Source organism: Ammospiza nelsoni, chromosome 7 (assembly GCF_027579445.1).
Source record: "Ammospiza nelsoni isolate bAmmNel1 chromosome 7, bAmmNel1.pri, whole genome shotgun sequence".
Taxonomy (NCBI): Eukaryota; Metazoa; Chordata; class Aves; order Passeriformes; family Passerellidae; genus Ammospiza; species Ammospiza nelsoni.
In genome coordinates, this window is record NC_080639.1 from 20,637,618 (window position 1) to 20,650,444 (window position 12,827).

Here is a 12,827-nt window from a genome sequence, read left to right on the forward strand (position 1 = left end):
TATTTTTGAGTATAAGCTATATTTCTCTGAGTCAGCTCAAGAAAAATTATTTGACTTCTCAACAAGGCCCAAATATTAATTAACAACGTCATTTTCTTAAGGGGAGATATTTTATCAGTTTAACATTAAGGGTACCACGTGATGATACCACTGAGTCATTCTAAGAGTTTTCTTCCCTTCCTGCTTCTGGCCAACATTCCCCTCCTGCTGGCAAGATGCTTGCTGGAATCCTTACTGAGTGATGCAGCTCATTACTGCAACAGAAACTAGTGATACAAGAACACTGGGAACATTTATTTGCTAAAGCAGATAATATAAAAATAAACCAAACAGGAGGAACAGGAGGATATCAAGAGTTGGGTGGGTGGGCCAGCTTGTGTGTGACAGAACTCTAGAGCCTGAATTGCTGAGTTTGGTAGCTTCAGGTAGACCCAGATGTGTTGCCCTGGTATGTTATGGAAGCTCGTGTTTTTCTGCAGACAAGTACAGGAACAACGGGACAAAATCATCAGTCAATTAGCTGAACAAATGAGTGAGGCATTAAGGAAGGAAGATGGTCGACTGGCTAGAGATGCTGCAAGAATAGAAGCTGAAGAAGAAAAAAAACGCAAAGAGAAAGAAGCAAAACAAAAGGCTGCCCTAGAATCTATTGCTGAACACAGAGCCACTGAGGTAAGAAACTTGGGCTGATCTTACTTCTGCTTACCCCAGCTGAGGAGCCTGGCCCAGACCACAGCTGGTGACTCTGGTGCCAAGCATCAGCAGGCTTCAGCAAGTCTGCTGCCACCTTTCCTGGAGTCCCCTCTCCCTTTCCCCCTTCTGTGTTGGGCACACCTCTGCCAGGGCTGCTGGAAACCCTGGGCTTGGGCACTGGGCAGCCACAGTGACCGTGCTGATGGGAGCGCTGATTCCGGGCTGCTTCTGCACGGAGATACAACTTCCAGCTGGGCAGGCCAGCTCCTTGTTAACTCCTGTGTGTTTTGTGAACTGCAGATGAAGTTGAAAGAGGAAAAGGAGAGACAGGAGAAAGAAGAGGCTGAAAAAGAACGTGATAGGTTAATGGAAGAAGACCGCATCCACCTGGAAATGGAAAACAAAAGAAAACATGGACGAGATGAGGCAAACAGAGAAGTACAGAAAATTCACCTCCAGCAAATGGTAAATAGAAAGCTTCAGAAAGAAGCTTGCACCTAAACCAATACACTAGCTCCTGCTAAGAGAAAGAGAAGAAGTTTGCTGCTTTGTTTGGGTTTTATTGTTTGTTGGGTTGTTTTTAATCACATGTGCTCGGCATATGCTGGTGTTGGAGACCAGCCTCCTCAGAGCATTGCTGCAAATCAAGGCTGGTTTGCAAGGACAGATCACATCCTGTCCTGTGCCATTAGGACATTTTTACAACCATGCACTGCTGTCCTCTTGTATCCTCTGGGCAGGTCACCAAAGAGCAGCAGCTAATGCTGATGTTCACTCAGCTATTCAATGTACCCTTTCTGGGGAGATAAGGCAGGAGAGAGAAGTGGGGAGGGATGATAAGTGCTAAGTTTCAGCTAAGGATGCCATAGACCTTCTGTAAGCTTTTACCCTCTTTCAGCTCTACAGGATGATGATGTTGAGAACAAAACACTAAGCTTTGTTATTCCCTTTTCTTCATCAGGCTGAAAAGCAGGCAAGAAAAGAGCAGGAAAAGCAAGCAGACTTGGACTACAATGCTCAGAGAGAGGCTATTGCACTTTATAAAGAGCAAGAGTTTCAGAAATATGCAAAGGAATTAATTGAAACAGAATCTAAGACGACACATCATCTTTATCCTCTTCTCAAAGCATGTGAAAATGGAAGAGGACTTGGACATAGGCCATTTTTCTGAGAGAAGAAGAAATAAATACTAGTTTCCAAACATATAATTCTATGTTGGGACCCAGTTACCTTGTTGTAACTGTAGTGCTGCTCAAGAAACAAAAAAATGAAGCAATGTTTTTGTTTAAAAAAGTTTTTTAAACTGTCCACCAAGGAAAGGCAGAAGCCATTTTCAAGTTAAATAAATGTTTTTCAACCATACAGGCAGAGTTAACTGTAAATTATTTATATCAAATATATACCATGAATCTAGACTTCCACTTGAAAAAATAAAAGATTGCCATATAACTGGTTGTATTCAAACATCCCCAGCCTATTTCATGAATGTTAGTTTATTAAACTTGAGACAGGAATTCATATTATGTAACTGTAAGCCATTCCAGCCAAAAGCTCACTACTTCTGTTATATTTTTAATATTCGTTGATCTAAAAATTCACTGTCCCAGGTTACAACACAGGGGACAAAAAAAAGAGAACATATGTGAAAGTTAGAACAGTTAGGGTGTGCAGTTTTGGTAGTATTTTGCAACTATGTCTCAAAAACAAATGTCATATTTTAAATCAGTTTTATTACATGAAAATATTAATGTAAATTGATTCCAGCCCTTAAAAAGTCACCAAAGAGACAAATAGGTCCCAATAGCTGTAAATAGGGCCTACAAAATTAGCACATCAACAGGAGACAGCATAGTTGGGCTGTTCCTTCAAAAAGACTAACAGCAATTCAGGCTGTAAACAGATGTGATCTATTAAATAGGTAAATAGATGTGATCTAAAATTGTCTCTCAGATTCCCCAGCAATTTTACTCACCAACACCCAAGCCACAGATACATTTCCCTCCTTAAGCTTAGGTTTCTTTCATTTCCTTGTCTTGGAAATTAGAGATTCCTGCAATGACTTCCTCCACCAGGACCCTGGCCTTTAAACAGGGTATCCCTCTAGCCTGGTGTCCGCTGGAAGCAAAGCCCAAGAAACCTGAAACTTTGCTTTGTTGCACCCCACAGCTGCCAGTCTCTGCTGGCCAGACCAGAAAATAATACATGGCCTTCAAAAAATCCAAAAAAGGACTCTTGCCAATATTTTAGTTTTGAACGTGGGTCTTTGGTGTGTCCTCAAGTTTCTTGGCCTATCTGCCGAAAGCAGCCAGGCCTTGGAAAAAGCACAGGGCTTCGAGGAAGATGCGAGCCTACCCTGGAGGCACGGTACCTCCAGGGAGCTGAGGGCAAGCCGAACTGGCTGTACCTCCCTACACTGTGCAAACCTGGCTGTAAGGGCGGTGCTGTCCTTCCCGGGGGCAGCAGCCACCTCCTCGAGAAGTCTCCCAGGCAAGGCAAGGGGTGAATGCCCGGAAGGAGATGGAGGCCCGACCTCCTCATCCAGCTCCCAGAGCCGCCAAGAGCTCCGGGCCCCGGCAACAGGCAGGCCTGGCGGGGCGAAGGTTCTTGTGAGGCGCGGCAGCGCACGGAGCCCGGCCGAGCGCCACGGCCCCGGTCCCGGAGAACCGGCGGGAGCAGAAGGACAGAGGCGGAGGCGCCATTTCAGCCTCTTACCGGGTACGGACGCTCCGCAAGGAAACGAGATGTTGAGAACAGGTTTGGGAGAAGGGTCCGGCCTCCGAGGCTGGGAGATGGCTGGGGGATGGCTTCCTCCCCGCCCCTCCCCTCCCTCCGTGTGTGACGGACCGGCCGCTGCCCGCCCGCAGCTCCCCGGGGCGGGGCGGGGCTGGGCGGGGCGCGGTGCCGCTCCATCTATCGCGACACAGCGCCGTCGCCCACTCGGGCGCCATTCCAGCCTCGGCGCCGGAACGCTTCAGCGGCCACCGACTTTGAGCGGGGCGAGGGAGGGAGCCCCCATTTCCCAGAAACAGAGCCGTCGGTGAGGATTCCCTGCTTCGCCTTCGGCAGGCGTTCCGTGTGCACGAGGCGGCGAAGAAGGCCGGCGATGGACCGCGATGGGCCGGACGCCATTCGGCGGGAGGCAGAGGTGGAGCGTGGCCGCTACCTGAGCCGCCGCGCCGTGGCCCAGGAGCAGCTGGCGCAGTGAGTCCGGCGGCGGGGCCCGGGAGCGGGGCGAGAGGCTTTGGGTTAAAACCTCACCGGGGCAGGCCCGGCCCGGGCGGGTCCCGGCGGCACGGCCCGCCGAAAGGGGCGGCTCTTGGGCGCTAACCCGCGTTTCGTGCCCGGGGCTCCGTGACTCACTGCTTTTGAACGAGGATTTTAGATCATCCTCACCTCGTGGTCTGACTGACCTTTTCCCACCCTCTGTAATTCTGTTCTCCAGCTTCCGAAACGTCTCTTGCATGTCTATCCCAACACATCCAACAAGACTGGCTCAATTTTGGCACCGAGAGCAAGTGGCTGGTCCCACTATTGCTGCTTCTCCCTAGCTAGAACCCTTCCCACTTCCAGCTGGCACGGGCATCGTGGCCATGTCTTGTACAGGGCTGTGGCACTGCTTAGAAGCCTGCTGCGTGCTGGAAAAGGCCGAGGTTGTACAGGGAGTGGGGTAACAATGAAACAGGCAAATCAAATTCAATCTAACATTTGAGTCCATGCACTGTTCATGTTCACTTTTGCTAATATTGACTTCCCTAGTGCCCTCAGACTGGAACTGAGCTTTCGCCAAAGAATTTGGCGCTAGCTTATAGAAACTTATTCTGGTTTTGATCTCTGATATTTTACTTCAAAGTATCAGGGTTTTTTACTGTTAAAGTACCTACAGATGTGCATAATCTATATCTGTTAATTATTACTTCATGCTGCCCCTAGCTCATTTACGCAATTCCCTTTTCTGATTCAGAATAAAGGAGCACAAGGATCAAGCAGATCTGGCTAAGCAGGAAAAGAGAAGAGAAGGGGAACGAATACAGCAATCAAGCCAATTGTACCAACTAGAAATTCAGAGAGATAAAGAGAAGGATCAGGAGAAAAAAGTTGAATTCCAGAGGCAGCATCATGTAAGTAGCAGGAAAGCAGACAGTTCAAAATACATATTTCACCTTGACTGTGATGGTTGGACTCAGCCCACAAATAAACAGCATTGTGGGTAACAGGGTCTTTGCTGACAGCTTTAGGAGCCTGGGATCAAATGGCTACCCTGCCAGTTGCAGGCCATGTCTTTCCTCTGTGCTTTTGAGAAAGACCTCTTCGAAGTTTTAATGAGGCACCTGAGCTTTGACTGTTTTACAATGGAAAAGTCTGCAAGAGTCAGCAAGGAGATTGTCCTTGACTTGAGAACTGCATTTAGGTTCCATGTACTTGCTCTGTTTTAAGGCCATTTTTCTTTGTTAGGGAGAGCGAATAGCTTGAGTATGACAATATCTTATAAACTTGATGACCTGAGTTCTGTTTCCCTGCCAATACCTGCTTGAGCAGGGAAACTGAAGTAGAGGTACTGTTTTGATTCATTACCATGTGAGGGAGTAAAAGGAGAGAATTCCCATTAAAACCCTACTTGCTTTTTTTCCTTTCATGCTCCTCACCCCAAGTACACAAATTTCCCCCCAACCTTGTACGTGCAACAAAAGCTATACATACTGCCAAGCTGTACAAGTGCCATTTCTGAGTCATTACAAAATGCCTTATTTTGATGGTCTACAGACTTATTGTTCAAGCCCTTCAGAGTCTGCACCATATGAATGATAGACAGGATGGGAACAGTACAGCTGGAGCCACTGGGAATGTAGAGGAGAGAATATAGAGATGCTATAAGCCCGGAGCCACAACCACATACTAATTTTACTTTTGCTGTGGTTTGTGATAAGTAGATAATAAAAATTTTCTTTTATCTCTGGGTTTCTATCTTCTGTAGCTTCTTCACTGATGTAAAGAACTCCATATTACTGGTTAGCCTGAAGTATTTGCTAGAATTTGTTTTTAGTTCATGTTTCCAAAATCTAGTTCTACATGACAATAAACGTTTTCCATTTAAACAGGAATATGTAGCTGAACAGAAAATATTTAAAGCTGAAGAGAAACAAAAAGAAGACAAAGATGATGATCGGATTAAGGCTTATATTAAAGGAAAAGAAATGATGGCTGATCTGACAAGAGAAGAAAATGCAGAGACTAACAGGTGAGTCCAGGAGTAATTTTCAGTGATAAGATTCAAACTTGCAATTTCATTTTGTGACAAACAGTGTTCTCAGTAGTTATATCATCGAGATCAGAACTTAAATGCAAGCAAGTTTTCTGTAATTAAAACTTGGAGTAGAAAGTGCAGAAAAAATGCCTACCAGTTCCAGTGGCTGTTGGGGTGGAGGTAGGATTGTTGGTGTTATTAGAAGCAACAGGTACCAATTGCCTCTCATAATCTGAGCAGATGTCCTGGGATGTAACCGTAATTCATGTTCTCCTGCAGGATGATAGAGAAGCGTAAGGACAAAGCTTTTGAACAATTAAATGCACAGATGAATGAGAAATTTAAGATTGAAGATGATCGTCTTGCTAGAGGAGCTGCAGAGGTAGAAGCTGAGTACCAAATAAAAGACAAAGAGAAAGAAATGAAAAAAAAGGCTGCTCTTGAATCCATTGAAGAAAACAGAGTCACTGTGGTAAGAAACGGGGGCTGTCCTTGTTCCTCTTTCTGTCTCTTATTCCTACTTGTGCGTAGGAATAGTGTTTGGAAATGCCAATTTCTAGCAGAGCCTGGAGTGAGACACACATGCACGTTCTCACCAGTTGCTTTTCATTTATAATCTAGAATTTTTAACTAAATCCTTAAGAAGGGTGCAGGCCGCATATCTGGTGATCCTCTCTTCAAAAAAATTAGACTGGGAAGGCTCTGTAATTTGTGCAAATTGCACTGCTTACCCCAGCTGAGGAGCCTGGCCCAGACCACAGCTGGTGACTCTGGTGCCAAGCATCAGCAGGCTTCAGCAAGTCTGCTGCCACCTTTCCTGGAGTCCCCTCTCCCTTTCCCCCTTCTGTGTTGGGCACACCTCTGCCAGGGCTGCTGGAAACCCTGGGCTTGGGCACTGGGCAGCCACAGTGACCGTGCTGATGGGAGCGCTGATTCCGGGCTGCTTCTGCACGGAGATACAACTTCCAGCTGGGCAGGCCAGCTCCTTGTTAACTCCTGTGTGTTTTGTGAACTACAGATGAATTTAAAAGAAGAAAAGAAGAGAGAGGAAAAAGAAGAGGATGAGAAGGATCGTAATCAGTGGATGACAGAAAATGATGTCTACTTGGAAATGGAAAAAGCCAAGAAACAAAGACAGCGTGATGCAAGCATGGAAATACAGAAATTTCAGCTCCAGCAAATGGTAAATAGAAGAACTTTATACTGTCAGCTCCTTCAGAAAGAAGCACACTTCTAAATCCATAGTACTAGACCTATTGGGTAGAAGAGAAGAGGGGGGGTGAGAGAGAAAGATTGCTGTGGGTGTGACGTACATATTTTGTTTGGTTTTTACCTGTGTGCACTGGAGCTGCTGATGTTGGAGAGGTGACTGTATCTATGGGCCACAGGAGGCTTGTTTGTGGAATGAAAAGGTTACTGCTGAAAACTTGACAATGCATGATACATGTTTCAGAGGTTTATGGGCCTCCTCTTGGAGCAGTAGAACAGAAGCCTCTTCCAGGTGGACTTGGCCCATATGAGACAGGGAGGATTACTGTGAGGGCTGGTAATAAGAGATCAACAATGACAGATCACATCCTGTCCTGTGCCATTAGGACATTTTTACAACCATGCACTGCTGTCCTCTTGTATCCTCTGGGCAGGTCACCAAAGAGCAGCAGCTAATGCTGATGTTCACTCAGCTATTCAATGTACCCTTTCTGGGGAGGTAAGGCAGGAGAGAGAAGTGGGGAGGGATGATAAGTGCCAAGTTTCAGCTAAGGATGCCACAGACCTTCTGTAAGCTTTTACCCTCTTTCAGCTCTACAGAATGATGATGTTGAGAACAAAATACTAAACTTTGTTATTCCCTTTTCTTCATCAGGCTGAAAAGCAGGCAAGAAAAGAGCAGGAAAAGCAAGCAGACTTGGACTACAATGCTCAGAGAGAGGCTGCTTTCCATCGGGATCAAGCATTTCGGAGATAAAGGTAGTGAGTAACTGAATCGGTGCCATTACTGGATGTAACATCTATTCTCCAAACATTAAAGGAAGGAACAAGATGTGGGCTTCCTAATTAGGACAACTGCAAGAATGGTGGAGTGGATAACCTGCAGTACTAAGAACAGTAAAAATGGGGGGGTGAGTGGATGAAGATGGTTGATGCAATGCCCTCCTGCCTCATATGAGCCCCCAGCTTGCTCAGGACTGAGAAAAAACTTGGCATTTTGCCATGACTTTTAAAGCCTGCTTTGGCCCTCAAAGCTCTGCCTGAGGGCAGGGCCAAGAACTCTCCTCAGGGCCAGCACAGACTGTTATTGTCTTGGTCAGTCCTGCTGTGGTCTGGGCGGCTGTGCACTTTTTGGATAGAAGAACATGGCTGGGTGGAGCTGACTGACTCTGTACCCGTGTCAATTAGCATGGCCCATTATTCTGTAATGTGAGCCAAAGCACAGTTAGTAGAAACAATGAAGAGTTGTTTCAGAACCTCACTTCTGACCTAAAGTAAAAGACTAACATTGCTACACTATCAACTAAAATTCACACAGAGTTCTTTCCAACTATCTTGGAGTAGTTAAATTTGAAAATTACATATTACAGAAAGAGACATGGCAATTAACATGTAAGATTGTCCCTCAGTACTTTTTTCCTTCCTTCACTAATGAAAAATTTATTTCCCTTCTCTCTGAGCCAGTGCTCATTTTATTACATCAAGCTTTTTTTCAGCAAGCAGAAAGAATGGAAACTTTTATAAAAGCCTTTTGATGGCAGAAGCTGGAGCCTTAAGAAGTATTGACTACAGCAGGAGTGGTGCTGAAACCTGCAGAGCTCGATAATGCTCCAAATGAATCCCTAAGTGCAAATTTGCACATGCTCACTACTATGCAATTGGTGAGTTCAATGGGCTTTTAGTCTCCTTGCACAGCAGCAAGAAACAAGGTGGATTGCAGCCTCATTTCCTACTCAGCTTCCAGAAATGTCCTATTCTGCAGATTACATACATCTATATTTGAAGTCTACAGCCTGCTTCCATCAGGCTTCTACTCCTTTTACTTTGAACATCTACAGAAAACCCATCAAACCCATTAAACTCCAGTACCAGAAAACAACTCTTCATTTCAGTACATCTAGAATAAAGTGGGAATTATGTGTATTTTTAAAGCATGTTGGCTAAATATAGATTTAGTTACCCAAATTCAGCATGAAAAAAATCCAGCAGCAATCATGATCTTAATTTATTCTGTTGACTCCGAGATGCACATACTTTGTATGCTTGTTTTAAATAACTAATTCTAATTAGTAATTTTCTGTAAAACCTCTGTAAAGCATAGTGTGATGACACTAGATCAGAATGGCCACAGGTGGTGCAATGTTGCTGGTAAAAGGTGTCCTGTGTAAGGCAGGAGGCTGGTCTAGCTGCTCACCAGAGTCCTTTTCAGCTGCCATTTAAAGATAGGGAGATTAAAATACAGAGAGCTAGACTGCAGCTGATAAGAAAAGAAACTGTTGACCTGGAAGAACCTACTCATTGAAAGGTACCTTCATTTAATGGCCACTCTTGTATTGTTATTAGCTGGAGTCATCCTTCCTGAAGGCATTTAGATGTGTAGATGATGCTTAGGGACATGGATTAGCTAGTGTTGGACTTCAGTACTGGGTTAACAGCTGAACTTGATCTTAAAGGTCTCCTCCAGTCTGAATTCTATAAAGTTTTAATTAAAAGCTAGCAAATCAGAAAATGCTTTGAGAAATACTTTGACTAGTAAACTCTAATTATTGGTTTTGTTCAAAAAAGCATCCTCTCAGATATTGTTCTGCTTCAGGACATTGCAGCAGGTGAGAGTCATGATAGATATTAGCCTTATTTGAAGACCAAGACCTTAGAAATGCAAGGCAACCCCTCAGAGGGACTGAAACTGAGACCTTAAATCCAGCTGCATTTTTTTCCACACTTGTGATCCAATTCTGGAAAGAGAACTTTAGTTTGAACATGTGTGCCTCCAGTGTCTGACATGGCACTCTCCCAACAGTATTTCAGCTCACACCTGTGTGGCAGTGCAAAGGTAAGAGGACTGTTCTCATGGATCTAATACAACTTCTACCTGGAAATGGAAGAGAACAGCTCTCTACAATGCCTAACATCCTAAGGGAATTTGAATTAACTAACTGTTCAGCTCTTTGCTGTTAGGTAGTGTTCCAGGTGGACTTACTAGGTCTGTGCAAGTTCTTTTTGCATGTCTTTGCTACCAGTTAGCTCTGAGTAAGTTGTAAGAGGATACATACCTGGAAACAAATGGCCCACGAACAGAAGAGCTGGCACCATGGGACTATTAAGGATGAACATTTTCACATCCCAATACAGACTTGCTCTATACTTCTGAAAAAGAAAAAAAAAAACCTGTTCAAAGCTTCCTTGAAACATGTTCCTTGTCATGTTAGGTCAAATAATTTACTGCTTCAACAGCTAAATTCTTTCAGATGTCTGTTATTAACTTAGGCCTTCCTGTTACCTCTTGAATGGAAGAGTGCTGCAGCTAGTCTGTAATCTTCCTCCTTGTTCTGGCAGTGCATCCTTGTTTCTGATACTGATCTTCCTTCCTGTTCTGGAGGGTATTTTTGAGAGATAGAAAATTCACTACCTCTGAAAAGCATGCAAAAATCCCCATAATCAGTGAAGGCTAAGATGGTAGAGGGAGGTAAAGGTGAGAGATTAGACATCATGTGAGACATTTTCTTTGGAATTATCTTAATTTTTTTCTGTTTAGACTGAGTTGTGGTATAGGCTTTGTTAAGCCTGTAATGTGTGAAGTCATTGCTTTCATACTACTGCACTCCCACCACTTTAACCTAAATTTCTTTTTGTTCTGGTATATCATGGTTTTTTTATTACTAGATATTTAAGTGATACATGAATGGTTCAAATGTGTCCTCTGATCTGGTAAACCAGTCTCTAATAAGCAGTCTTAAAGCAGAGCAGTTTGTAGCTTGCTGACAGTATTTTGTATAAACCAGTGCAACACTTTGTTTTTCTGTGGATTGTCTCAGCTCCAGATCATTATCCAGAGAAATTAACAGTTCTGGTGGGTACTGAAGGGCTTTAACATCAGCACTGCAGGTCCAGGAAAATTCAACACTGCATCTCTGATAACATAGTAATTGCACCCCCCCCCATCCCCAATAAGTAGCATCTGGACTGACTCCTTTTCTGTGTAAAAGGAAAATAAGCACAGATTAGAAAGAAAAAGCAGCATGTACTGAAGTGTGTTACTGAGCAGACCAAGAAAAATCCAACAACTGGCACAGTGCACAAGGGCAAAGTTTGGAACTATGTTTGGTAAAGCTTATAAGTATTTCTGCATTAGTTTCAGCTACAATCTATCAATGCATATACAATTCATAGAAGCTACTAATTATACACTTAAACTGTTTATTTTTTCTTCAGAAACACATATTACCACTACAGAAGCAGCTAGAAAGGAGTAAGAAGCTAGCCACTCACTCTTCCCAAGTTCTGTGCCTGCAAAACCAATCAGTGCCTGAGAGCAAAAGCTAACTGTGGACCAAGTTACAAGACATGCTGTTTGCTGCAACCTGCCTATAACTCAAGCTCAAGAAACAAGTGCTATAGCTTGCAACTGTACTTGAACTAGTCTAACTTTATTATGGAACAAAGCAGTATTCTTTTCAGAAAGTCAAATGGTAACAACCAAAGGTAAACTATCAGTTCATCTGTACTGTACTCCTTGAATATTCCTGAGCCTCCAGACTTAACTCAAACCTTCTGTTTTGACTTGAAAAAAAAATCTTACTCAACAAATAAAATTGGATACATCTGTCTGTAACAATATAATCCATGTTGATTGTACCTTTTTTTTGGTGACAGTTTTCTACTTAATTTTACTTTGGAGAATGCAGTGAAAGGTAGAAACAGTATCTTGAGAAGTTGTGGCATTGTTTGAGTCTTTTAATCCTTTATGGGAGATGTTTGCAACAAGACTGCATCTAGCACTCCAGCTACCCTGACTACAGGAAGTGGGAAAAACACTCTCCTGTCATCTCCTAAGCACTCTGCTGCCAACCAGCCAGGCTGTGATGCTGCTGTAGGTGACTTTTGGATTAAAAGTTGCTTTTTCACTCAGTTCCAAACTGACTGTTAGCTGTGTTCAGTCCATTTACGTTCAGACTGAACAAACAGTTCTTCTGTAGTGAAAACTATTCTGCTTTACATTTAGACACACACACACAGACTTGTATTTTTTTCAAGTAAAAGACCATAGTTGGCAACAAGCAGAATTTGCAATTAGACACTAGGCCAGCTTCATTACATAGCTGCATTTTTATATGTTACAGTATAGACATAATAGATTCTCATTTGCCATTCTGTTGTAAGAAATTCTTAATTGCACCGACTGTTTGACACTGTCATCTAATGTAACGTGGAATAAAAATCTAACTTCACATCGTCACTAAAAATTTATTGATCTTGGCTTAACTGAGGAGGTAATACCCTGACATGAGATCACTCTGCCTTGTAAATCTGTACTCAAAGTATCAGCATGTCAGAAGGCTGGAGGCTGGCCAAGCACATTTACCCTGAGATGAGCTCGCTTGGTCAGAGCATGGTGCTAATAATGCTGAGCTCATGGGTTTGATCCTGCATGGCCCACTCACCTAAAAGCTGACCTGATAATTCTTGTAGGACCCTTCCATCTTGGAATATCCTGTGAATTTACAAACACAGACTGCACAATATGACTTAGAAACAATTATTTCTCTAAATGCAGAAGATGCTAATACTGCAAGAAGCACATGTGGCAGACATGGAATACACTAACAAATGAGCAAAAAAAGCATTTATTTCTCAGAAGTGCTTTGGTACACAACTTGTACATTTCAAATCAAGAATTCATTCT

At 43.5% G+C, this 12,827-nt stretch overlaps 3 protein-coding genes across 3 annotated transcripts in view; 2 read left to right on the plus strand and 1 right to left on the minus strand.

The window, feature by feature from the left end:
• CFAP210 (cilia and flagella associated protein 210) overlaps positions 1-2,194 on the plus strand; it is a 6,744-nt gene extending 4,550 nt beyond the window's left edge. The window contains exons 7-9 of the mRNA XM_059476509.1: positions 480-672; positions 994-1,158; positions 1,655-2,194. Of these exons, the coding sequence (XP_059332492.1) occupies positions 480-672; positions 994-1,158; positions 1,655-1,864 (568 nt within the window). The 3' untranslated portion in view covers positions 1,865-2,194. The remainder of the gene's footprint in view (positions 1-479; positions 673-993; positions 1,159-1,654) is intronic.
• Positions 1-3,533, minus strand: part of PHOSPHO2 (phosphatase, orphan 2) — a 10,071-nt gene extending 6,538 nt beyond the window's left edge. The window contains exon 1 of the mRNA XM_059476363.1: positions 3,406-3,533. The gene's annotated coding sequence lies outside the window, so the exon portion shown is untranslated. The remainder of the gene's footprint in view (positions 1-3,405) is intronic.
• On the plus strand, positions 2,749-12,372 carry LOC132075803 (cilia- and flagella- associated protein 210-like). Its single transcript, XM_059476510.1, has 9 exons — positions 2,749-2,785; positions 2,941-3,408; positions 3,558-3,894; positions 4,655-4,811; positions 5,790-5,929; positions 6,215-6,407; positions 6,954-7,118; positions 7,800-7,903; positions 11,357-12,372. Exons 1-8 carry the CDS (start codon positions 2,749-2,751, stop codon positions 7,899-7,901), a joined length of 1,599 nt encoding a protein of 532 aa, XP_059332493.1. The 3' UTR covers positions 7,902-7,903; positions 11,357-12,372.
• The last annotated feature ends 455 nt before the right edge of the window (positions 12,373-12,827 follow it).